This window comes from Aspergillus niger, assembly GCF_000002855.4.
Source record: "Aspergillus niger supercontig An09".
Lineage (NCBI taxonomy): Eukaryota > Fungi > Ascomycota > Eurotiomycetes > Eurotiales > Aspergillaceae > Aspergillus > Aspergillus niger.
In genome coordinates, this window is record NT_166525.1 from 403969 (window position 1) to 430601 (window position 26633).

At 51.6% G+C, this 26633-nt stretch overlaps 12 protein-coding genes across 12 annotated transcripts; 8 read left to right on the top strand and 4 right to left on the bottom strand.

Annotated features, from left to right (window-relative positions):
• Nucleotides 1-829: 829 nt before the first annotated feature.
• On the bottom strand, nucleotides 830-1870 carry An09g01880 (uncharacterized protein; the record flags this gene model as incomplete). The annotated part of the gene is made up of 1 exon (XM_001393466.1): nucleotides 830-1870. The coding sequence occupies one exon, from the start codon at nucleotides 1868-1870 to the stop codon at nucleotides 830-832; it is 1041 nt and encodes a 346-aa protein (XP_001393503.1).
• Nucleotides 1871-1974: 104 nt separating this feature from the next.
• An09g01890 (hypothetical protein) lies at nucleotides 1975-2581 on the top strand (the record flags this gene model as incomplete). The annotated part of the gene is made up of 3 exons (XM_059749623.1): nucleotides 1975-2035; nucleotides 2159-2229; nucleotides 2291-2581. The coding sequence occupies 3 exons, from the start codon at nucleotides 1975-1977 to the stop codon at nucleotides 2579-2581; spliced, it is 423 nt and encodes a 140-aa protein (XP_059601299.1).
• Nucleotides 2582-2898: 317 nt separating this feature from the next.
• On the bottom strand, nucleotides 2899-3583 carry An09g01900 (uncharacterized protein; the record flags this gene model as incomplete). The annotated part of the gene is made up of 2 exons (XM_001393468.1): nucleotides 2899-3465; nucleotides 3542-3583. The coding sequence occupies 2 exons, from the start codon at nucleotides 3581-3583 to the stop codon at nucleotides 2899-2901; spliced, it is 609 nt and encodes a 202-aa protein (XP_001393505.1).
• Nucleotides 3584-3908: 325 nt separating this feature from the next.
• On the top strand, nucleotides 3909-5830 carry An09g01910 (uncharacterized protein; the record flags this gene model as incomplete). Its single annotated transcript, XM_059749624.1, has 7 exons — nucleotides 3909-4169; nucleotides 4225-4408; nucleotides 4616-4767; nucleotides 4885-4970; nucleotides 5017-5261; nucleotides 5401-5658; nucleotides 5775-5830. 7 exons carry the CDS (start codon nucleotides 3909-3911, stop codon nucleotides 5828-5830), a joined length of 1242 nt encoding a protein of 413 aa, XP_059601300.1.
• A 1018-nt stretch (nucleotides 5831-6848) lies between these two features.
• An09g01920 (uncharacterized protein) lies at nucleotides 6849-8572 on the bottom strand (the record flags this gene model as incomplete). The annotated part of the gene is made up of 5 exons (XM_001393470.1): nucleotides 6849-7104; nucleotides 7159-7538; nucleotides 7599-7987; nucleotides 8059-8275; nucleotides 8345-8572. The coding sequence occupies 5 exons, from the start codon at nucleotides 8570-8572 to the stop codon at nucleotides 6849-6851; spliced, it is 1470 nt and encodes a 489-aa protein (XP_001393507.1).
• Nucleotides 8573-9201: 629 nt separating this feature from the next.
• Nucleotides 9202-17450, top strand: An09g01930 (uncharacterized protein; the record flags this gene model as incomplete). The annotated part of the gene is made up of 10 exons (XM_059749625.1): nucleotides 9202-9390; nucleotides 9451-9537; nucleotides 9606-9663; nucleotides 9721-10054; nucleotides 10112-10637; nucleotides 10697-11372; nucleotides 11425-14346; nucleotides 14415-16189; nucleotides 16268-16570; nucleotides 16644-17450. 10 exons carry the CDS (start codon nucleotides 9202-9204, stop codon nucleotides 17448-17450), a joined length of 7677 nt encoding a protein of 2558 aa, XP_059601301.1.
• A 393-nt stretch (nucleotides 17451-17843) lies between these two features.
• On the bottom strand, nucleotides 17844-18957 carry An09g01940 (uncharacterized protein; the record flags this gene model as incomplete). The annotated part of the gene is made up of 3 exons (XM_001393472.3): nucleotides 17844-17996; nucleotides 18122-18750; nucleotides 18801-18957. 3 exons carry the CDS (start codon nucleotides 18955-18957, stop codon nucleotides 17844-17846), a joined length of 939 nt encoding a protein of 312 aa, XP_001393509.3.
• A 518-nt stretch (nucleotides 18958-19475) lies between these two features.
• On the top strand, nucleotides 19476-21265 carry An09g01950 (uncharacterized protein; the record flags this gene model as incomplete). The annotated part of the gene is made up of 4 exons (XM_059749626.1): nucleotides 19476-20453; nucleotides 20508-20822; nucleotides 20877-21043; nucleotides 21100-21265. 4 exons carry the CDS (start codon nucleotides 19476-19478, stop codon nucleotides 21263-21265), a joined length of 1626 nt encoding a protein of 541 aa, XP_059601302.1.
• A 321-nt stretch (nucleotides 21266-21586) lies between these two features.
• On the top strand, nucleotides 21587-22223 carry An09g01960 (hypothetical protein; the record flags this gene model as incomplete). Its single annotated transcript, XM_059749627.1, has 4 exons — nucleotides 21587-21664; nucleotides 21768-21881; nucleotides 21981-22018; nucleotides 22124-22223. The coding sequence occupies 4 exons, from the start codon at nucleotides 21587-21589 to the stop codon at nucleotides 22221-22223; spliced, it is 330 nt and encodes a 109-aa protein (XP_059601303.1).
• A 786-nt stretch (nucleotides 22224-23009) lies between these two features.
• An09g01970 (uncharacterized protein) lies at nucleotides 23010-24129 on the top strand (the record flags this gene model as incomplete). Its single annotated transcript, XM_059749628.1, has 2 exons — nucleotides 23010-23340; nucleotides 23426-24129. The coding sequence occupies 2 exons, from the start codon at nucleotides 23010-23012 to the stop codon at nucleotides 24127-24129; spliced, it is 1035 nt and encodes a 344-aa protein (XP_059601304.1).
• A 177-nt stretch (nucleotides 24130-24306) lies between these two features.
• Nucleotides 24307-24734, top strand: An09g01980 (hypothetical protein; the record flags this gene model as incomplete). Its single annotated transcript, XM_059749629.1, has 3 exons — nucleotides 24307-24392; nucleotides 24482-24568; nucleotides 24638-24734. The coding sequence occupies 3 exons, from the start codon at nucleotides 24307-24309 to the stop codon at nucleotides 24732-24734; spliced, it is 270 nt and encodes an 89-aa protein (XP_059601305.1).
• A 271-nt stretch (nucleotides 24735-25005) lies between these two features.
• On the top strand, nucleotides 25006-26316 carry An09g01990 (uncharacterized protein; the record flags this gene model as incomplete). The annotated part of the gene is made up of 4 exons (XM_059749630.1): nucleotides 25006-25062; nucleotides 25165-25282; nucleotides 25328-25980; nucleotides 26032-26316. 4 exons carry the CDS (start codon nucleotides 25006-25008, stop codon nucleotides 26314-26316), a joined length of 1113 nt encoding a protein of 370 aa, XP_059601306.1.
• Nucleotides 26317-26633: the final 317 nt, after the last annotated feature.

Below are 26633 nucleotides of genomic sequence, written 5' to 3' on the forward strand. Positions count from 1 at the left end.
GTTTGCCATCGGCTCACCTCATACTTCCCCGTCTTTTCCTTTCCCGTGCGTCAGCAGCGTGCAGCAATGGATTTGTGAATATACGAGGCGACCGGGGGGAGATTCCTGGTCGTGGCTGACCTAAGAGAATCCCCGAGACGAACATAAGCCCGCCGATAAGCAGAGCCTTGTTGGCTCCCCAATCAACATCGATGGCCGGCAGAGGAATGCTGAAACGGCCAACCTAGCATTGCGAAGAATATAGGATTGTCTCTTATCAGCGCTGGAAGGGTCTGATCACTCGCTGCCATATGGCAGAGTGCAGTATGCAGGATAGGTGCAGGAGATCCTGCTGCTCGTTCAGCTCGCCTACCCTGCGTTCTGTCGGCCCAGACCATGTGGAAGGACGGGAAGCACGGTGCGTGCACAGACGCCGGCGGGTTTTGCTCATAGTATGGGGCCAATCGCAGGGCGCTGGAAGAGAGGAGCAGGTCCACCATAGGCCGAAATGAAGCTTTGTGGCTCTTCCGGGCCGCCAGGTTGATTTACTTCTTCAACACCCCATATGAGCTTGGCCTGCGAGGCTGGAAGCGATTGGATCATCTAGTCAACTAACGAATCCTGCTGTTGCCACCCCCATTTCCCCTCATTGATCAGTGGAACGTGGGAGAAAACTCCGGTGGAAAGTCCGGGTAATTAAGATGACCGACCCCGCAGTATCATTTTTTTTTTCCTGACTAGTACTACTACGGAATATAATCGAAGGCATCGATAAAGAATAATCACACCAATCAACGAGCCCTGCACATCATGATTCATCACTCCTGAAAGCCGATGTCTCATAGCCGGCTTACGGCAACGTCACCACCAGCTTCTTAGCCGAAACCCCTTGTTTCAAGGCATTCAAGGCCCCTTGAACCGCCTCCAATCCAGTGCCCACCACCTCGGCCTCGGGCGCAGCAATGAAGCTTCCGTGTGCTAGAGCTTCACCGAGGTATCCGTAGAGCTGATGGCTGACCTCATTATCCTTGACGGTGCTGGCGAAGATGAACTTGCAAGACACTCCGTCCGGCACGTTCGGGGGTGCAGGCATCGACAAAGCGACAAACTTGTCACCCTCGGACTCGGCAACCAGGTTGAGACAAGCCTCCGCCGCTTCATTGCGGGTCTGAGGAACCACGCCAGCAATAGCTAGGGCTCCTGCGCACGTCTTGCCTCGAAAGGCCTCTCGGAGATCGTCACGGATTGACGGTTTCTTGTAGTCAAACGCCGCCGTAGCCCCTAGACTCTTGACCAAGTCGAAATTATGCGGGGAACAAGTAGTGATGACCTCGTATCCAGCCGCGACAGCCAGCTGGATGGCGTTGCAGCCCACACTGGTGGCTCCACCCCAAATCAATAGGGTCTTCCCCGTCCGGGTTGGGGTCAGCGACGGGATCTGCAGACCCAGATAGTCCTTTTGGAATAGACCCACGATCGCGGTGGAGAACGCCAGAGGGACAACAGCTGCCTGTTGATATTCGAGAGCGTGGGGCAGAGGAGAAGCCATGTTCTCTAGCAACACCACATACTGTTGGAAGGCTCCTTCAGCGCTGTTGTTGCTGTTGGTTCCCACTGCGTGGCCAACCACGCGATCACCAGGCTTAAAGCGGGTGACTCCCGGACCAATCGCAACGACCTCACCCGCGATGTCCTCTCCCAGCACCAGTGGATAAGTGACCCACGGAAAGAGAGTCTCACCCATCATCTGAGTGGCATAGTCAACCGCATTGACTGCCAGGGCATGGACCCGCACGACGATGCGGTTCTCTCCCGCTGTTGGGTACGGCGCTTCCTGGACGACCAGCGACTGGTTCTTGCCGGGAACGATGGCGGCGAAGTTGGTGGGCATATTGATGATTGAGATTTGAAAAGATAGATACTCAAAGAAATTGACGTCAGATATGCCAAGAAGTAGTTAATAAGTAAGACGGAATAACTGCTTATTTACGGCTGATGGGGCAGTGGGGGAATCGTCTGGCAAGAGGGGCAGTGAACTATATACAAAGCAGATCGGGTTTGGTGCAATCCCGACGGCCAGGAGATAAGATAGGCTCTCTTAACTCCGAAAGCTTGCGCATATTTATGCCCTTCCTTTCATTTTGTTGGATGATCGACCTTCTTGCGTAATGTTTCTCAGGGTCGTTCCAAACTCCCCGTCGGGATTCAATGCCGGCGGAGTTTCTGTTATTGACGGCCATGAATGTGTTGGTTTATTGTTTCCCCTAAATGGAGGGCGATGAAGTACATCTTTCTGTTCAGATCTACACAGGATCAGCGGTCATCTGTAACGATTACGTTCAACTATCAAAAAGGAGAGCTGTCTCTCGATAGCTTTGCGAGCGCGGCTAGTCATTCGACCATGGCCCCTCTGCGACCCACCGATGCTGACGCCAGGAATGCATCTTCCGATACCCCCGAAAAGGATTTACCATCAGCGGGTACCAGAGAGTCCGGCACTCTCACGCTAATAGCAGTACTGCGGGCGAAGCGACGCGCTGTGTTCGCCCAGGTGGTCCTGGTGGCCGTGGTCGAGAACAGCCCCGCCTTCTCGCGCCCCTAGGAGTGTGTGATTATGGCGATGGTCTAGCTTTCCTCGCTGGATTAGGCAGCTGAGATGTATTGGCCAGCTGTGTTAATTCGGAGGACGATGAGTATGGTCCAAAAGTCCGATCGAAGGGCAAAAGCAATATGAGGACTCTTGGAACGACGTTGTGACTTTTACCCACCCATTTTCTCGTTCCAATGGTGAGTTAATCCTACATGGCATACAGGTAGATGGAACTTATATTGATATATATTGCTATTTGAGCACATGCTGCCTACGTAGGACAAGACAAATGTTTTGCCATACAGGATGGAAAATATATTGTATCGTCATTAGGAAGCATTCGCACAACTGTCTTGTTTCTTTCCATCAAGAAATTCCTGTATAGCCGCAACAATGACCTCGTGGTCGGCAGCCTCCTCCTGCAGCCCACTCACAGCAATTACCCCCACGACCCCTTCGACTCCCTCCACGCGAATCGGAAACCCACCCGCCTGCAAGGCATATTCGTATCGTTCCACCGGTGACAGAGCAAATTGCTCAGCCAACACCTCTATCCCCTCCATAACTGAAGGCCCGACACACACGGACTCATTTGCATTAGTTGGCTTCAACCGGCAGTGGAGGTACCAGGTAGACACCTGCCAGCGGAGGACTGTCTTCGTCTTGCGCTTAAGCCAAAGAACATGGTCCACTCGGGTTCCCGGCTCTGTAGCACAGTGGAAAACTAACTGCGGAGCTGATGAGCCAGACAGGCAGATGGAGATCACGGCTGGTCGTCTCTTATGGGCGGGCAAAGCCAGTATGTGGGATCGTAGCGCCACCCCAAGTGTCCATGCCGTGGTTGTCGTAAAGCTGGGAAAGACCAAGGCTTGTTCTTGGGCCAAAACAAGGGCGGGCTATCCCGTCTATCTGATTAGCCAGAAGTTATTATATTGTCGGCGGGGTGTGGGCATGGAAGATTGATTTTCTCACGTCAGCCGGGTTATGCGATGAAACAGGCTCTTGGGGGGCCATGGTAGCTGCCAGAATACCTGGGTAATCCGAGCCAGAATTTGAAGCGGTGAAAGACCTAAGGTCCTTCAAGAGCGCTTCCTTCGACTTAAAGTAGAGTTCGGGCATATAATGCAAACTGTCAGTGGGCCATCGTCCGGGATCGTCTGGCTGGAGTTTTTGATAGTCCGCATTGGAGCAGGTTTAGCGAGACTATGCTAAAAGCTGATCCTGCTGCTCCTGGTCCTATCACGAATTGCCAAGATGAACAGTCTTAAGGAGATCGTGCCCTGCCAAGCTGCCTTTGTGCCAGGAAGACCACTTACACTACCCACTATCTCGTTTCGTCATGGCTGTACATCCTCCCGCCGTGGCAGACGAGACCTCCCCACTACTGCCATCGCAAGATGGGCCTGGACTTAATGGCGTCGTTCCTGCAGCAACCAAGCCCAAAGAACTTCAATCATCAATGGGTCAGGTCGCGCTACTTTGTTGTGCTCGAGCAATTGACCCGCTGGCCTTCTTCACTATTTTCCCGTTCGTCAACCAGATGATTGCCGACACGGCAAGCATCGACGAAGCCGACGTCGGCTTCTACAGCGGCATCATTGTCAGTCCTCTACCTCCTCTCTTAGTACCATTACGCTAACAACTTCCACCTTCAGGAATCGTTGTTTTCTGTGACTCAGATGATGTTAATGATCCCCTGGGCACGAGCAGCAGATCGGATGGGACGCAAGCCGGTCCTGATCCTCTCCCTGGCCGGTTTATCCATCTCATCTGCGCTGTTCGGATTTAGTCGGACTTTAGGCCAGATGGTTTTCTTCAGATGCTTGGCGGGGACGTTCGGTGGGACCGTTGTGTACGTGATATGCTGACACGTTGGGACGGGTGAGACGCTGATCATGAATTGCATAGTACTGTCCGAGTGATGATTTCCGAGAATAGCACTACAGACACCCAGGCCCGGGCATTCAGCTACTTCTCCTTGGCGAACACCATTGGAACGGTGATTGGCCCTCTGCTTGGTATGCTAATTTTTATCCCTGCCGTCAGCACGCCTGACACATGCTGATGTGGGCTCCGTAGGCGGAGCACTTTGTCGTCCTGGTGGCGTGTTCCGTCCCTACCCGTATGCGTTGCCCACTGTCGCAGCCGGAGCTTTTGGAGTAACTGTCACGGTTGCCTGTCTGATGTTCGTCAACGAGGTGAGAGGCCACGGGTAAGGAACAATGACACAATTCGCGGAAGCTAAGATGGGCCCTTCAGACGCGGAAACCCGCAGATCATACACCTCATGAAACAGCCTCGCCAACATGGACTAGTGCCAAGATCCTCCGATCCCAAGGCGTGCTACCAGTTCTCTACATTCACGGCCATTCGATGATGTTGGCATTCGCGTACACTGCGGGTAAGCTCTCTTTCGAGCGTCCCAAATATCTACAAACTCTAACCAGCTCTCTTATTGAAGTTTCCCCGGTATTCTACTTCACATCACCACGTCCAGGCGGCTACGGTTTCTCTCCATTCTATATATCTCTCTTCCTTGGCGGATCGGGGATCGCTCAAACCATCTGGCTAGTGCTAGTATACCCGCCACTACACAAACGTCTCGGCACGGGTAACATCTTACGAGGCTTATGTTTCGTTTGGATTATTTTCTTGGCTGCTACTGTAGGAGCCAGTGTTCTCCACCGTCATGGTGAGATGGTAGCGTTCTGGATTTTGGCGCCGCTAGCTTTGATACTAGGCAGCAGTGTTGCAATGCAGCTGAGTGAGACACATCCCAAATTTCCTCACTACTCTATGGAAGTGGAGGACTGATAGCTAATGGTATTAAGCGGCTATGCAACCCGCGCTCGACTCCGTCTCACCGTCACCCGCCGCCTTAGGCACGCTCAATGCCATGTCCTTGGCCATCATCAGCTTTCTTCGCGCTGTCGCCCCAGCAATGTTCACTTCCATGTACGCGAGTACCCTTAAGCTTAGTAGTCCTGGATTTTACACATTTTGGCTCGTGCTGGGTGGGCTAGTTCTTGTCCTGGCATTTACACTGCGCTGGCTGCCTGAGCAGGTGGAGAAGGCTTCTCGCAAGCCGGGTCGGTCGAGCGCCTGAGGACAGAAGATATTATGATCGTGTTGTCGCATCAGTGTCGACAATTCTTTCCCTTACTATCTATTCTCTTAACGAAAAATCACTGTCCCGGGTTATTAGACATGGGTGTTGACGTCTTCGAGTTTATTGAACATAGTACCAAGGATACGTGGTGATTAGCGGAAATAACTGCAAGCCGGGACCGTGGCTGAATCTCAGAGTTCAGAATGCTGCTAGATAGGTTTGATAGTAACTGGAACATACTATACAAGCGAATAACGTACCAATCATGGTACTATTCATGAACAAGCATCCAAGAATTAAAAGAACTAAATTTGCGCAACGGGGACAGTACCACTCGACCCTACATGATACAGCTCAATGCGTTTACGCAGCGAGATTTAAAATTTGTATCAGACATCCTACGGGCGTTCTCAGGCGCTCTACAAGGGTTTTCAGGTAGTGAAAATCACTAAGGGATGCCCTTACCCTCTTTGGAGCAAGTGTATTATGGCAGTCGATGCATGGGAGATACCAGAGAAGGGGTTCTAATGCAGGTGACGTGTTCCACTCATAGTCCTCGTCCTAAATATTGGGTGACATCGAGCTTCCGGTATGTTATGACGATGCTTACTCTGTTTCACTTGCTAGATGGGGAATTCCAGACCTCGAATACGGAGGACCCAAGAGTTATCGTATTTGAAGAAGGATCTGTACACCCTGAATGGGGTCACCCAGAGTCAGACTTCCGGTATATACACACTGCTTTCTCGTTCTTGTTATGTTTCAATTCAACGACCAAAAGACTCGCCTGATGAGAAAATCAGATTAGACGTCTGAACATGCAAGATATAGAATGAGCTCCAGGACCAGAGCTTCGATTGGGATTCCATCACTATAATTTAAGCCCTTGGCTCGAGCATGTGACTATGGTAATAGGCTGAGTAGATCTAACTGTCGATCTGTCAACGGCGCCGACGACGACTCCGTTGCATCGCCTTGTAGTTGACCTTTAACGTTTAATAAATCTTGAATAAGCCGAAACAAAACTTATATTCATTATATGTAAGTAGGAAGAATGTGATTGTCGTTACTCACTCTGCAAATCTAAACCCCCGATGCAAAAGCCAATTAATGCCGCGGTATGGACACCGGCACAACTGATATATATACACATGTTACGCAGCAACTGATCTAGGGCAACGGCACCGGATAATTGAAACTGAAAAGCTCATCCGGATCCCACTTAGACTTCAACTGCGAGAGCTTAGGCAGGTGTTGTGGCGAGTACCAAACATCAGCGCCTTCGTCGCCATGAGCGTAATTTAAGTATATTTCCATCTCGCTAAAGCCACTAGTACGCTGGAACTGTGAGCGGATGGATCGCATGAAGGAATTGACGGCGTTATCGAGGGTAGAATTATCACTGGGGTAGGAGTTTTCGAATAGCCTATACCCAGTGTGTTAGTCATGGAATGAATCGTGTTGGATGGCAGAAGCATACAGATGAGAATTGATGTTTCGGTAGCCATAGCCGTAGGAGGTGCTGTTGGCTGGAACGGCTGCCGCCGCCGCTGAACTGTAGCGGTCGACCACGAATATTCCCGAGTAGTCGGGATGAGCCTGGGAGAAGGCCTGCAGCTCATTGAAGAAGGTTGTGTAGGTGTCGATGTTTGTCTCGGCCAGTCCCAGTCCCCAGGTGTTGAGATAGGAACCGGTGGTGCAGGCATCACCGTCCGCTCCAAAAGCCATCGAGCTTGTCACGTTGGGCCAGGCTACCATCATTAGATTGGTTTCTGTTGCATTGAGCGCTGTAAAATTGGTCAGGTAAGATACCCCCTCTTCTTTTGGCCCGTAGTAGATCGCATTAACGATCAGCTCCATCTGTCACCCCGTGTGGGTTAGTCTTGAAAGTCATGAAAGTGAGGCTACGTGTGAACGAACCTCTTGAGTGGTTTGATTGAATCCCGAGTATGCCGTCAATGACAGCTCCGGGGGAAGCGTCTCGTCAAAAGACTGGAAGATCTCCCACACGGACCTATTCTCGCTAGCGGGGAATAGGTAATTCGCGCTCATGGCCAGGCCGTTATTTGTGGCATTGTAGATCTTGTAAGTGGCTGAGGTGATGATGCCAAAGTTGGCACCGGCGCCGCGGATGGCCCAGAAGAGATCGGCATTTTCAGAGGTAGATACAATGAGGACATCACCGCTGGGCGTTACCAGCTCGACGGACAGTAGGGAGTCGAGAATCAGCCCATGCAGGCCTTGTAGATTTCCTATCCCGCCGCCGATAGTCGCCCCAACGAGTCCGACACACGGTGCGGTACCGGTAGCTGGGTAAATGCTGTTAGCATAGGGCTGTAGACATTTTGGATGCTGGGGGGGGGGAGAGCAAGCAGCATACGCAGCTCTTTACCCGCCTCGTAGAGAGGCGGAATGATGTCCTCAAAGCGTACTGCTCCACCAACGGTCATGGTATTGTTGGAAGCGTCAATCGAAACAGTATCGAAGTTGCTAATATCAATTTCGATGCCATTGGTACAATTAACATATGTGATGGTCGCGCCGTGGCCGCCCCCTGTGGCGAGAAAAGGGATCTTGTTGGATGCAGCTAGGGTCACCTAGTCCGCAATTTTGCGGTGAGCCGTGGTACTTGCTGCCTGCTAATTGAATGGAAGGCGTCGTCTTACAATGTTTTGTATATCTTTGACCGTAGCTGGCTTGATAGCCCCGATGTAGGTGGGGGCGCCGTATGTAGTCCATCGCTGTGTTACGTCCTCTGTGTAGTTTGTGTCGGAAGGTAGAAAAATTTGGGCGCCCGGAGACAGGCTGGACCTGAAGATGGATGTGATGTTGTGCGTGGCAGCAGACGAGAGTGTGGCCAGCCCCAGAGAGCAAAGAAGAATTGTCCAAAACATGATTGGCCGACGAGGACTGAACGAGAAGACAAACGGCGAGACACTTTGAAGTAGGTCTCCCTTATCAGTAGCGCACTATATATTTTTGAGTCCTGGATTTCCAGTGATGGGGATTATGGTACTCCGAGGGAAGCGCAATAACTCCGTGCTTATGCGTTTTGTCAGACCGGCTTGAGAGTGACTGGAAGGATACGGGTCCCTGTTGGCTAGCAAAAGTCCGAAGGGAAACTCCATCGCTTGGCTGCAAATGTGATTATCTCAGCCCAAGCGCACTCTGCTTCCACGCGAGAGGAACGTTAAGCCAGTGTTTCAGAGGCGAGGAGCCACGCGAGAACTGCAGGGCCGTCCGATGCACTGCGGAGTAATTCGCCGGACTTGCCCTAAACAGGAAGTAGAACCAGGACCACCTTCCATGTAGTTGGTACGGCAGAGTATCATATCCGCAAAGAGAGTCAACGAGGATCAACTGATGGAACATAATGAAAATAGGCTTCATGGCCCTATCCAAAAATCAGCCCATTTCAGAACGGTGATTTCCCCTCCATTCGACGCTACATATCCCTCTTGAACATTAACGTAGATTGTACATTCTTTTCTCTTCAGACCTGTGAGCGACTTACCCACTTACAATGGCCGGCGAGTATTCAACGGCCCCGATGGCCATCATAGGCATGACCTGCCGCTTCTCTGGCGGCGCCACGAGCCCCGAGAAGTTGTGGGACATGATCGTACAACGGCGATCCGGCTGGTCGGAGATACCAACCTCACGATTTAATGCAAATGGCCTTTACCATCCAAACGGCGAGCGGGTGGGGACGGTAAGACATGCTTATTCTGTCCCTTCAAGTGATCAAGTTGACCCATGCCTTTCTCTCTAGACCCACGTGAAAGGCGGTCACTTTCTCGAAGATGATATTGCCTGCTTCGATGCGGCCTTCTTCGGCATGGCCTCAGAAACCGCTAGTGTAGGATTGTTCCATCGTATTCTCCCAGGAGGCCTACCACCAAAATAAACTGACATGAAGGCTGTTAGGCTATGGACCCGCAATATCGGATGGAACTCGAGGTTGTCTACGAGGCTCTGGAGAGCGGTATGTAGTCACCTTTCACGCCTATCACCGCCCGAGGACTGACACATTTGCTTGCAGCGGGGATTCCAATGGAGTCCATTAAAGGAACGAATACGTCAGTATATGGGGGTGTGATGTTTCGCGACTACCACGACACTCATAGCCGTGACTTGGACACGCTACCTCGATACTTTATGACAGGCAATGCTGCCACGATGGCGTCGAACCGCATTTCCCACTTTTATGACCTTCGCGGGCCGAGCATGACCGTTGATACAGGTTGCTCCACAAGTCTGACGGCTCTGCACCTGGCTTGCCAGAATTTGCGCAATGGAGAATCCAACATGTCTATCGTGACGGGAGCAAGTCTCATGATAAACCCCGACGTTTTCCTCAGCATGTCCAATATCGGGTGAGTAACTTCTAGCTGTCACACGTTGAACAAGTGGCACTGATAAATGTGACCAAGCTTTTTGTCGCCCGACGGTATATCGTATGCCTTTGACAGCCGTGCCAACGGTTATGGGAGAGGTGAAGGAGTGGGTGCCTTACTCGTTAAGCGATTAGACGATGCTCTGCGCGATGGCGACTCCATCCGCGCCATCATCCGCGAGACCGGGGTGAACCAGAACGGTAAGACCCCCAGCATCACAGCCCCACAACAAGCAGCCCAGGAAGCCTTGATCCGCCAGTGTTATGAACGGGTCAACTTGGATCCCGCACAGACTACATACGTTGAGGCGCACGGAACCGGTACTCCAGCCGGCGATCCGCTGGAGGTCGGCGCGCTGGCAGCCGCGTTGGGAGGCAGTCGATCGGCGGAGCACCCGTTGTATCTCGGCTCTATCAAGGCCAATATTGGACACACTGAGGCTGCCAGTGGCGTGGCCAGCGTCATAAAGGTGGCCCTAGCGCTGGAGAAGGGACAAATTCCGCCGAATACGCAACTGAATACACCGAACAGTGAGCCGCGGTTAAATGATAGAAACATGGAGGTAGGCTACAATACCTTATTTGGTAGAAAACTCTCATGCGAACGGTTATGTTTGAACAGGTTCCTGTATCAACGCAAAGATGGCCTGTGGGGAAGGGTCCCCGACGTGCCTCCGTCAACAATTTCGGTTTTGGCGGTAGCAATGCTCATGCCATTTTGGAATCGCCCCCGGTAGGTTCCACCAACGGCACCCATGTAAATGGAACGCACGCAACAAACGGAACGGCTGGAATGAACGGCACAACTGGAGAAAATGGGGCAAATCGAACGAACGGGCAGCTAAAGAGCAATGGTCCGGTGGTAAATGGCAACAAAACCAACATTTTCAAAAGGGAAATCCCATGGGTGTTCCGCTTGAGTGCAAAGGATGCCCAGACTTGCCAGCAGATGGCCGCCGACCTAAGTGCCTATATAGAGTCCCACCCACCAGTCGACGAGGAAGCCTTCCTAGACCGCCTTGCATACACCCTGGGATCGCGCCGTTCTGTCTTCCCATGGACCGCAGCTGTGTCGGCCAGGTCTCTGGCAGATTTAACACGGGCACTGGACGATGATGAGCGTTTGGTGCCGTCACGCGCAGCCCCCTCTTTACGGTTGGGATGGGTATTCACTGGCCAAGGGGCTCAGTGGTATGCTATGGGTCGTGAACTAATTGCCACTTACCCGGTATTTCGGTCAACCATTTTGGAGTGCGACCGCTACATGACGGAGATGGGGTCGACGTGGACATTAATGGGTGGGTATTGAGCGCTCTACCTTAAAGCAACCCTTGCTAATTATACATAAAGAGGAACTGCATAGAGAGGAATCCACTTCACAGGTCAACAACATCATCTACAGTCTGGGTCTGGCCACCGCCATCCAGATAGCCCTGGTGGAGCTGCTATGGTCCTGGGGCATCCATCCCACAGCTGTGACAGGTCATTCGAGCGGTGAGATTGCAGCAGCGTATGCATCGAAAGCCCTGGACATGAAGTCAGCCATTGGCATTGCTTACCTTCGTGGAGTGTTAGCTGAGAAGTTTGATGACAAGATTCTCGGCAAAGGGGGCATGATGGCCGTTGGGCTTGGACGTGAAACGGTTGAACATTACCTTAGTCGCGTCACTGCGGGGTACTGCGTCGTGGCCTGCGTAAACAGCCAGTATAGCGTCACAATCTCAGGTGATATCCCAGCAATCGACCAGCTTGAACAGTTGCTGCAGGAAGACCAAGTCTTCGCTCGGCGTCTCCGCGTCAATGGGGCGTTCCACTGCGAGCAGATGCGCCCTATGGCTGACCTATTCGATTGGAGTCTACGCTACCTGCTCACCCCTCATCCCGACTTCGGGTCAGTCCTGTTCTCCTCCCCCAAGACAGGCTCGCGCATCCAAGACGGCACTGTACTAGCGACCTCGTCGCACTGGGTAGGAAATATGTTGCAGGCGGTTGAGTTCGAGAGCTCCTTCCGTCATATGTGTTTTGGTGATCCAAGCCCAAAAGGCGCCAAAGACACCCAAGATGTCGACCTAGTACTCGAGATCGGGCCACATGGAGCGTTAGGGGGTCCGATTCAACAGCCCATGACCCTCCCCGAATTTGAGGGTAGTGGGATCTCTTACCTGCCCACTCTGGTACGAAAGCAGGATGCCGTCTTCGCCATGCAGCGCCTAGCGATTGAACTAACTCACAGAGGCTACCCCGTCGATCTCAATGCCGTCAACTTCCCCCACGGCCCGCCCTCTCTTTCCATCTTGCACGACCTTCCATCATACCCATGGAATCATAGCACGAGATACTGGCTCGAACCCCGGCGAAACCGAGCCGACAGACAGCGGCAAGCGCCGCCCTCGGATTTGGTAGGTTACTCTCAACCAAGCATCACGCCGCTTGCACACACTTGGCGCCACATTATTCGCTTAACAGATCTGCCCTGGCTGGGAGATCACCGGGTGCAGTCGAGCATTGTCTTCCCCGGTGCTGGCCTGATTAGTATGGCCATAGAGGGCATGCGGCAAGTGGCGGCGGGCCGCCAGCAAACTGTGTCCGCGTACGAGCTGCGCGACGTAGATATTGCCAAAGCCCTCACGGTGCCCGAGGCAGATGAGGGAGTCGAAGTGCAATTAAATATCCGCCCGTGTGATGAGCAGATGCTGGGGACGAAGGACTGGCTGGCTTTCCAGATCTTCTCCGTCTCTGGCGACAGCCGCTGGACGGAGCACTGCAGTGGACGAATCTCAGTTATCGCAACCTCTGACAGCACTCCTCTCCCGTCTGCCATACCATCACAGTCGGAGGACCTGTATAACCGCCGCATTGACCCCCGCTATATGTGGGCAGCCATGCGATCCGTGGGCATATACCATGGGCCTCTGTTTCAAAACATCCACCAAGTACTGGCGAAGCCGTCCGCATCTCGCACCATTTTTGCTATCGCGGATACGGCTGCCGCCATGCCGAAGAAGTCCCAGACACCCCATGTGCTGCATCCCACCACGCTGGACTCGGTCTTCCAGGCTGCCTATACACTTTTGCCTGAGTCTGGCGCGCGTCTGCCTTCCGCCATGGTTCCCCGCCATATTCGGTCTGTCCGAGTGTCAGCGCAGATCTCCAGTAGTCCAGCACATGAGCTGGAGGCATATGCCACGCTGAATCGGGATTATGACGCGCAGTCATTCGAGACATCCCTCACTGTGGTGGACGCCAAGGACAGGAACAGCCCGGTGCTCGAAGTGGATGGCTTGACCTGTCAGTCACTTGGACGAGCCCTGGATCGTGAGGCAGATCCACACGAGAATGAAATCTGCAGCCGGTGGGAATGGGCTCCAGATATTGGCACACTTGATGCGGCCGCCTGCAAGGACCGGATTCGCTGTGCGCCAGAGGCAGCGGAGATAGAGACGATGCGCGACCTCCGCCAAGCCACTATTCTATACATCCTTGACATTGTCTCCAGCCTGACGGTGACAGATGTTCAGCAGTTGCGGGGACATCTTAAGAAATTCTACGTGTGGATGGTGGAGCAGCTGAAAAAAGCCAGTCGCAATCAGTTCGCGCCCGACAGCGCCCAGTGGCGCGATATCAGCGCGGCGGACAAGGCAGCCCTGTACGAGAAGGTCGGTCGGACCAGTGTGAATGGTGAGATGCTCTGCCGATTGGGTCCACTTGGAGCATCTTTTCTACGGCAGGAAATGGCTCCTTTAGAGGTAATGTTGGAAAACCGGCTTTTATTCCGCTACTACCTCGAGGCGCTGAAATGGGATCGGTCGACACGCCAGGTAAGTGAGCTCGTCAGGCTCTGCACGCACAAGAATCCCCGAGCCAAGATTCTAGAAATCGGAGCCGGCACAGGAGGCGGTACGCAGGTGATCTTGGAGGCCCTGGGCAAAGAGAATGGTTCCTCGACGGGCGCTCGATTTGGCCGATATGACTTCACGGATATCTCTGCGGGCTTCTTCGAGGCTGCCAAAGAACGCTTCGAAGACTGGGCGGACTTGATGAACTTCCAGAAGCTAGATATTGAACACGATCCCGTGGCTCAAGAGTTTGAAGAGGGCTCCTATGATGTAGTAATTGCCTGCCAGGTGCTTCATGCCACCAAGTCGATGGATCGTACTCTCACACACGTTCGCAAGCTTCTGAAGCCCGGGGGCAAATTGATTCTAATGGAGACCACGCGCGACGAACTAGATGTTTTCTTCGCATTCGGCCTTTTGCCAGGATGGTGGCTGAGTATTAATTCCCCTTCCTGGCACTTCTCATTATATTTGGTATATGGCACTGATTATGTTCTTTAACAGGCGAGGAAGAGGAACGTCGAACTACCCCATCACTCACCCTGCCATTCTGGAACCAGGTTCTATCCCGTAACGGCTTCACCGGGTTGGACCTTGAGGTCCACGACTGCGACAGTGAGGAATTCTACGCTTTCAGCACAATTCTCTCCACCGCTCAAGCCCCTGCTTCATCTATAACATCACCCGTGACTATCGTCACTGGCACATCGCCACCGCCGACATCTTGGATGAGCGAGCTTCAAACAGCCGTGGCAGCTCATATCGGATGTCAGCCAGTAATTGCGACGTTGGAGACAGTTACCCCCCAGGGTAATATCTGTATCTTTCTCGGCGAGGCATACGAGCCCCTGCTGGACCATGTCAGTAACCCAGTCGAATTTGACCGTATCATACATCTGGCCACAAGATGCAAGGGCCTCCTGTGGGTCACCCGCGGCGGGTCTTTGGACGTCGACAAACCGGCCATGAGTCTGTCCCAAGGGTTACTGCGCACCCTGAAGTCAGAATATCAAGGCAAATCCTTTATTTCCTTGGACGTGGATCCACGACGGTCTCCATGGACTGCGGAAGTAGTCCAAGCCATATCCCAGATTTTTCCCGCTTCGTTCAGTGAGACTACTGACCCTGCCACGCGTGAGTTCGAGTATGCAGAGCGCGATGGGGTCCTACACATTCCCCGTACCGTGAAGGATATCCCCATGAACAGAAACATTTTCCCTGAGAGCGACACGACTGAGAAGACCATCCATTGCCGGTTCCGAGATGCGGCCCGTCCCCTTCGCATGAAGATCGGGACCCCAGGGCTCATCGACACCTTGGTCTTCCACGACGATTTAGACGCAAAATCCGACCCGTTGCCTGCAGACTGGATTGAATTCGACCCCACGGCTTTTGGTCTAAACTTTCGCGATGTCATGGTAGCAATGGGCCAGTTGGAGGCCAATGCCATCATGGGCTTCGAGTGCGCGGGCACCATCGTCCGGCTGGGAGCCACTGCGGCAGCGAAGGGCTTTGCAGTTGGCGATCGTGTATGTACGCTACTCAGGGGCCACTGGGCGACGCGGCCTCGAGCACCCTGGACCAGCGTGATGAGGATCCCTCAACATCTAAGCGACCAGGAGGCCGCCTCTTTTCCCACTGTCTTTGCTACCGCCTACATTGCCCTGCACGAAACTGCCCGCCTCCAACGCGGCGAGTCGATCCTCATTCACGCTGCTACCGGAGGAGTCGGCCAGGCTGCGATCCAGCTTGCCCAACTCATCGGGGCAGAGATCTATGCCACCGCGAGTACTCCGGCAAAGCGGCAATTGCTCCATGAGACGTATGGTATCCCAGAGAACAATATCTTCTGCAGTCGAGATCCATCATTCGCCACCGATGTACATTTGCGGACCGACGGCCGAGGTGTTGACGTCGTATTGAACTCCCTTGCAGGCCGTCTGTTACAGGAGAGCTTCAACTGTTTGGCGGAATTCGGTCGCATGGTAGAGATCGGCAAGCGGGATCTCGAGCAACACAGCGGCTTAGACATGTACCCGTTCACCCGGAACGTCTCTTTCTCGTCGGTGGACTTGCTGACATGGCAGAGCCGGAGAGGCGCAGATATCTCTTGTGTCCTGCAAAGCCTCTCGAAGCTACTGGGCGAGAAGAAGATCATGCCGGTCTATCCCCTCACACTATATCCTATCTCACAGATCGAAAAAGCCTTCCGAACTATGCAGACTGGCCAACACATGGGCAAGATTATTATCTCTGTCGACGAACAGGATACTGTGCCGGTAAGTCGCACTCTTCCCAGTTCCAACCTCAACCTCGACTGCAGGTGAATTCGACAAGGGCTAATGTGACCTGGGCAGGTGTTGGAGCGTCCCCCACCTTTCTCTTTGCGATCCGACGCATCGTATGTCATTGTCGGCGGCCTTGGCGGTATTGGACGCGTCCTGTGTGAATGGATGATGGCCCGCGGGGCACGGCATCTGATCATCATATCGCGGAATGCTCGTCCTGGACCTTTTGTGACTGAGCTTGAGCAACAAGGGTGTGAAGTTCGCACCCTCGCCTGTGACATTGCGGCGGAGGATCAGCTGGGGGCAGCACTGGCACAGTGTACTGACATGCCTCCTATTAAAGGCGTCATCCAGGGCGCTATGGTGCTCAAAGTATGTTGCCTCCCTTCATTTCATATCGGTCTCTAGTGGATGGGCAGTGCAGCATATACTAACGTTTACACAGGATACAATTCTCGAGCAAATGACAGTCGGCGACTTCGAAGCGGCAGTACGCCCCAAAGCGCAGGGAAGCTGGAACCTGCACCAGCAGCTGGGCGACGTTGACTTCTTCATCATGCTTTCTTCCTTGATGGGAGTTATGGGAGCCGCCAGCCAAGCAAATTACGCCGCCGGTGGTGCCTTCCAGGATGCCCTGGCCAGGTACCGCCGCAACCGGGGTCTGCCTGCAGTGAGTCTGGATCTGGGAATCGTTCGATCAGTAGGGTTCGTAGCCCAGACCGATGGCGTGCAAGAACGTCTCGTCCAGATGGGGGTTACCTCTCTGTCTGAAGAAACAGTTCTCCGGATCCTCGAACAAGCCATCATGCATCCCACAGGTCCACCCCAGATCATCACCGGTATTAACACCGCCCCAGGTAAACACTGGGAAGAGGCCTCCTGGATCCAAGACCCGCGCTTTGCCGCTCTGAGATACCGCGACAGCACGCAGGTTGGAGCTTCCCGTGCTACTACGGGGACGACGAAACAGGGAAAGTTAAGGGATCAGCTTGCAGAGATTGCTTCCCCAGTGGATGCTGCCGCGCTTATCTGCCAGGAGCTGATGCAGAAATTAGCCAGCATGTTTGGTCTGGTGGTCGAGGAGATGTCTGCTACTCAAGATCTGTCTTCCTATGGAGTGGACTCGCTGGTGGCGGTGGAACTGCGCAATTGGCTTGTCGCGCAGGTGGGTGCTGAGGTTTCCATCTTTGATTTGATGCAGAGTCCGTCTTTGGAGGACTTATCCCTCCGGGTGGCAACGAAACGGACGTAGGAATGGGTCTTTTTCTTCCTGCTCGCTTTCGGGTTGCAATTATGGGGTAGGGTTGTTGACGACAATGGTGTTCAGGATTCGAGATTATGCTTTTGTCAGATATAAAACAATGGTATATGATTCTTTAGGAAAACCTGGAAGCACCAAGTAAATGTAAAGTGCTAGAAGAGATGCTTGGTCCATTATTATTAACCAAAGACCTGCGGAGTTCAAGATGCTCCATCACGATTATTTGCATTTATCTGATTATCGCATTTCACTCCGCGCAGACCTCTGTTGTTCTTGCATAATCAGCCATTCTAGCGCAATTTTATTCCTGGATAACCAACGGGGAAGGGGTCATTTACCAAAGCAGCTGGGTTGCATGGTAGCTACTATAGAAAGCCTTGATACTTAGATTCTATGGTGATACAGCCGGGCCTTCAGACCTCCAGAAATGAAAATAGATAAAAGAAAGAAATAATAAGGGGAGAGGGAAACAAGAGCAAAGATAAACTGTTGCAGGGGGTAGGAGAAGGATATAGTATCAATAACGTTCAATACTGCCTATCTGACAGCAGAGTTTCCGATTTTAATCTAACAAGGAGCAATTATATGTGTCAATAATATGGGAATCAGTATTAGACATCATCCACGACCCTCTCAAGCCGAGTGAGGTTCGTATAACGCACTCGAGTCGACAGTTCGCGACACTTCCCCGGTAAGTACCAGATCCCCCAAGCGCCCAGAACCACCACCATCTGATACCCATCAAATGCATACGAAGGCCACTCATAGTCCACGAGAAACTCAATGCCACCTGCCATTGTCAGCCGCATTATGTTGCGTCCGGTTGCAATGATATATCCTGCTAAGGGGATCAATTGGTTCCATGTCTTCCAGTTGGCTAACACGCAGCTGCTAGCAGTTGTGGGATGGCGACCCAGGCGATAGCTCATGCAGATATTTTCTGCCATAGTAAATCCCCAAAAAATTGTTTGAACCACGAAGAGAGCGACTGAGAGCTTTGTTCCCGTCGCCACAGTCTCACTCGATGATGAGATGGTCATGCAACCTCCAACAAGCTGAATGACCATCAAGATTGCGTTCATAGCGGGATAAACTCCCCGCTGCCACGCCAGTGGGAGCAAACAGAATTTTTCGGCATCAAGCACGTTGACGAACTCACTCTGAGTCATGTTGACGGAAAACATGATCAATGTCGGTCCCATCAATAGTGCGACTGATTGCACACCGTACGCGCCTCTATCGCAGACATCTTGGGTCGAGAAGGATCGAGCCGTATGTCCGATTAACTCTGCTACATATTGTTAACAGATTGATAGGGCATCAATGACAGGGACAACTTACCCAGACCACCAAGAACGAAGAATATGCCAAACCACGCTTTTGATTCAATCATACGGTACAGGTGGATCGTGGTCAAGGCAGAGAATAGAATGACTCCGATAATCGCCAATGCAAGGCTGGGTGTATACATATACAACTCGCACTGCGTAGAAGCCATGATGGGGAGATGTTGACAGTGGACGAGGTGATGGGAAATATTTTTTTGTCTTGAAGGATGTAGGCCAGAAAAGATGAGCGTCACATTGGCCTCCAGATATATACCTATTCTTCTATCTAGGCAGTCGAATTAACCTTCTCATCCGCTGTAAGTAACAACTTCAAATTAAGCCTAACTTTGGCCCTTCCCTATATTCTTGCAAGCCTGGAACTCCACAGATTTACGTTGACTACAGGAACAGTTTCTTGGCGCGACATGGTTGGCCTGTTCACCATCAAGCTCGTGCAGATCTTGATGCCAAAATGTGTTTCAGGGTTCCACATTTCGGGTTTGTTTCGGGTTCGGGTTCGGGTTCGCATTCGAACTCGTTTTCCATTTTCTTAAAGAACTTTAATTGCAGATCTATTTGCTTGCCTCCCCACATTTCTATTATAAGATTGTTCTGGACTTTGATTGTGGCAGCCTGCGCTTGTCCCCAAAAACATACATTGGAAGTGTCTTCCCACTGGTATATAAATATGACCGGAATGACCCTACCTGGCATATTCAATCATCCACCGGCGGATGATCAAGATTCTACTTACCATGCTCACAACAACCGATCTAATGCCACTGAACGGGAGCGCGGGGTTGGCGGTACTTGTTTCCGCGGTAATGGTCCTTCCTCGGTCTACAATATATGCGACGCTCAATCTAACTTAGCTGCACAGGTCACTATTTATTATGCGACTCAAATCATCTATAATGTCTTCTTTCACCCACTGAGTCGGTTTCCCGGTCCGATCTCTCATGCCATTTCTCGCCTTCCCTATTGCTACTATGCACTCATAGGAACACTCCCATTTCATATGTTAGACCTTCATAATCAATATGGGGACATTGTCCGCATTGCACCGGATGAACTTGCGTTTTCGCACCCCAACGCTTGGAAGGACATCATGGGCCACAAGAACGGCGAGGAAGAGCTGGGCAAAGCCGATTGGTTTTACCGACCGTTACCTGAAGCACGACATATTGTTAACGAAGAGCGAGATCAGCATAAAGGTCTGCGTCGCGCCATGGCTCACGGTTTCTCTGAGAAGGCAATGCGAGAGCAGGAGCCCTTGATTCGGAAATATACCGATCTGCTCTTGGAGAGGCTGCGTGAGCAAAGCAAAAGCGGACAGTCCGTGGCCATTTCAGACTGGTACAATTTTACCACCTTTGATATCATTGGTGATCTTGCTTTTGGTGAAGCGTTTGGTTGTTTGGAGAATGCCAAATACGATTATTGGATCAAAACTATCTTTGAATCGGGACGACTGGGAATCATACTTCAATCAATATCGTTTTACCCCATATTAAAATCACTTTTATTGCTGTTGGTTCCGAAGTCGCTCCAGGAGGCCCAGCAGAAACATAAAGCCCTTACCACGACTAAGATGCTCCGCCGATTAGCTATCATAGAAGATCGACCGGATCTGATCAACAGTCTCCTGAAGAAAAAAGAAGATTTGGTAAGCTGTGAATGATCGCGCTCACCAAAGATCCATCCTGACCCATACATCTAGGCCCTGACCATGGATCACCTCATCGCCAATGCCGAAATCCTGATTATTGGGGGCTCGGAGACCACAGCATCCCTGTTGAGTGGGGTCACATATCTCCTTCTCCAGAACCCTGACGCTTATCAAAATCTGAGGGACGAAGTTCGGTCCACTTTCCGCAACCAAGATGAAATCAACTTAATCAGTGTCAACAAATTAACCTATATGCTGGCGTGTCTCGATGAAGGCCTGCGTATGTACCCTCCCATAGCAAACGGCCTCCCGCGCATGTGCCCGCGAGGAGGCTGCACGGTGCTTGGGCACTATATACCAGAAAACGTGGGTCTAGTTTTGATGTCCTAATGGGTAGTGCCTTTCTGACATGTTATGCAGACGTATGTTTCAATGCACCAGTGGGCGCTCTATCATCGTGAAAAGCACTTCACGGACCCCGAATCATACCATCCAGAGCGTTTCATGGGCAGCCCCCAGTTCGCGAATGACCGCCGTGACGTCCTTCAACCATTTCATGTGGGTCCGAGGAACTGCCTGGGGAGAAAGTAAGTTCTGAATCAAACCTCTTCTCGTTCCTCATCTTAACTAATTGTTTTCTTAGTCTCGCATACAGCGAGATGCGTCTCATTCTCGGCTTGATCATATTTAACTTCGACATGGTCATCTCGGAGGACTGCGATGACTGGATCCAGCAGAAGAACTTCCTGATGTGGCAGAAACGCCCGCTGAAGGTCTACTTGAAACCTGTACCCAGACATAGTCCTTGATTGTTCGCACTCTCTTCACTTGCTACTGCTGCGCTCTGTTGAAGGCATGCCCTTGTCGGGGAAAAATCACTAGCTAAAATCATATTTAAATTCCACTATTATCAGAACCACGCCGTTAAATAGAGACCATATAAAGATCACTAATTCATTTAGCCTAAGTCTCCCATATACTCAGTACCAAAGCCACCCAAGGCCTAAACATCAGGAGCACTCTTCTGCCCAACCACTGTATACCAAGTCGATCCAGCATACGACCCTGCCCGTGTCACCCTCCCTGAACCCCTAAACGCATCCTGTATCACCTATTTCTTCTCCTCAGCAATGCTACTTTTCAGCGAGAGGGCCCCACAGTACGCAGACTATCTCATGATACTTTGCTGCAGGCTACTGTCAACTTTGGTCTCACTATTTTGATTCGTTGGGATGGTCAGTTTGTCGGAGGCAGTCTTCTGGTTCTGTGGGTGTATTGGTCCAAGTAGATGAAAACTTGGTGACAGGGAAGACTTACTCAGCAGGCCAAATAGATCTTTCACAGATTCCTGCACTTCGTGCTTCTCAAGCACAATTGTCAAGTGCCGAATGCTGCCTACAACATACATGCCTTCGAGGTGCTCTGGTACGTCTGTCTTGATATCCCAGTGGTGAAAGCTCGTTTTCAAAATTCACGATTACGTAGAATGTTGAGAAGCATTCCACTACAATACTGTATGTCTAGAAATCAAGGAATCGACTACATAACATGAGGCCCTCCATGTACGTTCTTTGGCTGAATCTATATTATTAGTATTCCTACTTCACAAATTTATCCAAATGCATTCAATTTTTCAAATAAAACCATGTATACAAAATTCATAATAGTTGCTGCAACTTTATCGCAAGTATCCTGAGACACCCGTCAGGACATGCTGATCAAACTGCTTTGTCCTATACGTTTCAAGATGACAACGTATATCAATAGTTCATTCCGGCACTTCTCGCAGAGGAAACCAGAAAAAGGGCCATGATATGTACGCTGATCATATATCATAACTCGGGCCGAGTTTTCTATGCACTTCCAAGCACACCATGTACTATGTTGTCTTAAGGCAGATTTCCATCGCTTCTGGCTATTGTCGCGTCTCGAATCGACACTCACCCCTTTTGATGTCCATTTCACTTTTATATAGACAAATTTGGACTGTACCATAGCGTCGCCTTGTTGAAGGTCGGCCAAATGATTTTAGCGAAAGACTAGCAATTGACGCATCCATAGTTCCACAGCACGGACCACCCATGAGGTCTCTTGTAAGTAAACAGTAAGCTCGACAGATTTTCACCCAAAAATTGAAACAAATAATGGAGCTCTCTTCTGGCGGGGGCATACCCTCTTTATCGAAGAAATTTTGCGCTCCATTCCGGATGAGCTGGCCGACTATGTGGGCCTGATCTGCTGTTCCGTTGTCCGTTGCAGGGATCATAACCGAGGCATGATCTCAAACACGACGTACAATATATCCCGAGCTGACCTATACATGCCTAAAACACCAAAGGATACCCTCGATATCCCAACAGACTGCGTAATTCCATTGATCCTCTTTCCATAACCGAGGCGGGTCAGTTTTCTCGCTCCAGGCCTCAACAGCGTCGATCTCAATTCGAGCTAGGCTGAAGCTGAACACACTCGATATAAATATTACCCTCTCTGTCCACCCGTCTTTCAACCTCAACATCAGACACTTCAGTCACACCTATCTCTACTGCAGCAATGGCTCCTCGTACCCTCCAGGTCGCCTGTGCCGGCCTTGGCCGCATGGGCAAGCGTCACGCCCTGAACCTCCTGCACCGATCCCCGCGGTCATCTCTGGTGGCAGCTTTCACCCCAGATCCTGTTGAGGCCAAATGGGCTGAGGACAACCTGGTTCCCTACGGAGTGACCATCTACTCGGACTACGATGCTATGCTAGGCCACAGCGGCCTTGAAGCGGTGCTCGTATCAACCATTACCACCGTGCATGCAGAACAAGCTATCAAAGCCATTGAAGCAGGAAAGCATGTCTTGTGCGAGAAGCCTCTCTCAACTGATGCTGCTATCGTATGTTCAACTCTCTGATCCGTAAGCGTCGTCACATCTACGCCCATGACTAAAGGAACGTACATAGTGCCAATCTGTCGTGGACGCAGCAACCCTCCACCCCGAACTCAAAGTAATGTGCGGATTCTCCCGCCGCTTCGACGTTTCCTATCGAGATGCCTACTCAAAGATGAGCTCCGGACTTATCGGCACGCCCGCCATCATTCGCAGCCAAACATGCGACAAGATCGATCCCACCGGTGCCTTCGTGAACTTCGCCGCCACCTCAGGCGGGATCTTCTGCGACTGCTCCGTCCACGACATCGACCTGATCCTGTGGTTCTTCGGGGCTGACAGCAAAGTGAAGAGCGTGGTAGCGAGTGGGACCGTGGCCCTGCATCCCGAGCTCAAAGCTTACGGGGATGCGGATAACGCGGTGGGGATTATAGAGTTTCATGGGGGCCGGGTGGCGTATCTGTATTGTTCGCGGATGATGGCGGCGGGGCAAGAAGATACGACGGAGATTATTGGGACTGAGGGGAAGCTAGTAGTGAATGGTCATGCGCAGAAGAACCTGGTGGGAATCTTTGATCGAAATGGGGCCAGACGCGAGCTGCCGGCGCATTACTATGAGCGGTTTGAGATGGCGTTTGTGGATGAGGTGAATGAGTTTACGGCGGCTTGTTTGGATGATACAGAGCTGCCTATGGGGATTCAGGGTGCGGTGGAGGCAGTCAGGATCGCGAAGGCGTTGCAGGACTCGTTGGGGAGTGGGGAAAAGGTAAGGTTCGATGAGCGGGGGATTCGGCTGTGAGCGTGGTGGTGTGGTGTGTTTGTTTCGGAGGATTCTGGATAGGGTAGAGGAGTGTCAGTGATAGATTGAATGAGATATGGTGTTATTGATGCATTACTGATGTTCCATGGGCAGTCTCTTAGTCTCTCACCGATCCTGGGCGTAACTTGGAAGTAGGTTGATGCATCTAGCAGCGGAATGTGGATGCTTGACATGAGCTGGGTTAGGGTGGTGTCTGGTATCTGTGACTGTAATACAGAGTGTATTGTCTCTTTGTATGTATCGTAAGTAATTCCGCCTTGTAACGTAATAGCAGTATGCCATTAATAATACAATACGGGGACCTCGTTGCCTGATCGGCATCCTGCGGAAGTCAATGCCAACCAAGCAAGAGATTAACAAACACAACTAAGCACGTCGCTATACGGAAATCTGCTAATCTCACATCAGCGGGCGAGACGTAAATAATATCGGAGAATATTGCTCGTTACTCCACTCGAATCGCAGATCGAGTTCCTAACCAAGTCAGGTTAGCTGGAGCTGCAGCAGAGCTCGATCCTGCCGAAACTACACTTTTACCAAAGTGCCAACAATCTCCGAACACGAAAGCTTCAGCCTCAGGATGATACACTTGGCATATGCTTATGATGTATCAGATTGCTTGTCTGTTGAACGCACGAGTATGCTGCGTGCACCAGCGCAGAGGCGCGTATATGCTTTACTCGGCATGGGGCCGAGTATGTAGCGGATCTAGTGACTCTGAGCGCGCTTAATATCGCATCGGCAGTGTAGCTCTGAGCTCCTTTTATCTTGCCAATTCATTACTTCTGTAACATCATCATCTTTCTACCATATGCACTCTTCGTACACTTCCCATAGCACACTGTAACCACCATAATGGCCTTCGCACCTCCAGCAGCCGACCTTGGTACAACCACCCATTCCAACCAGCATGTTCATAGCTAACAACCCTAGACTGGTCGAAACTTGGCCTCGCCGTGACGGACATTGGTACATTCCATTTACATCCCCAACCCTATCCCACGGCTAACCAAGGCAGTAAACGGCCACGTCGAATGCAAATTCGACCCGACAGCCCAAACCTGGCAAGCCCCAACCTTCGTCAAAGATCCTTACCTCCGTATCCACGGCCTCGCCCCAGGACTCAATTATGGTACTCCCATTTCTCTCCCCTTCCAACAACCACTAACCCCAACAGGCCAACAAATCTACGAAGGTCTCAAAGCCACCCGCAACAGCAACGAAGAGATCCTCCTCTTCCGACCCGACAAGCACGCGTCTCGTATGACCCACTCTGCCGACCTAGTCTCCATTCCTCCAATCCCGGACACCCTATTCCTCGACGCCGTCCGCCTCGCCGTATCCGAAAATGCCGCCTTTGTTCCACCCCACTCCACAAACGCAGCGCTTTACATCCGCCCCCTCGCCTTCGGCACAGGCGGGCACTTTGCCCTCACCCCGCCCCGCGAGTACCTCTTCTGCGTGTACGTCCAACCCTTCGGCACCTACCACGGGACCGGGGCGGCGGATGCGCTAGTCATTGAGAAGTTCGATCGTGCGGCGCCCCGGGGCACGGGCCATGGGAAGGTCGGCGGGAATTATGCGCCTGTGATGAAGTATACGGAGATGGCGAGGAAGGAGGGGTTTCCCCTTACGTTGCATTTGGATAGTGCGTCGCAGACCGAGGTTGATGAGTTTTCAACGTCGAGCTTTTTGGGAATTGTTAGGGATAAAGAGGGGGAGGGAATTAGGCTAGTGGTGCCGGATAGTAAGTGTGTTATTGATAGTGTAACGAGTGATTCAGTGCAGGGGATTGCGAGGAGTTTGGGGTGGGTTGTGGAGAAAAGGAGTGTATGTTCACTCTTTTCCTGTTTTGTTGGGACATGTGGGCTGACTGCTTAGGTTCCTTGGGATACTCTTGGCGAGTTCACGGAGGTTATGGCGGCGGGAACGGCCGCGGCTGTGGTTCCTATTCGGTCGATTACGCGGAGGTCGACTGGGGAGAAGTTGGAGTATGAAAGTGGGCCGTTGTGCTTGGAGTTGTTGACCCGGTTGAGGAAGATTCAGCGGGGAGAGACTGGGGAGGAGTTTGCTGGGTGGGTGGAGGCCGTCAAGGCGCCGGAGACGGTGTATGAGAAGTATGCTGTGGGTAAGAAGGCAAATGGTGTTGCAAATGGCGCTCATTAGAGTCTGTCTTGGGTCATTGTGTTTGATATATATGGAACGTTCAGGACACAATGTTACTAGTAGTCAAATATATATTTTTTTGCCGCTTGTCATGTTTCGTGGGATACTAGTAATTTGTTCGGTTATACTCAAAGAAAGTAGGACTGGATATAATATGTACTTGCGCGGAAACGTTTACAATTATTCGTATATCAACGGCTAAAGTTCCGAAGTTGGATGTTTCCGATTTACTCCGAGGTACTGTGTAGCTTTTGATTTGAAACGATAACTCTGATTGTACTAAAACGTTGCACTAAAACGAAGCAATTGAACTAACT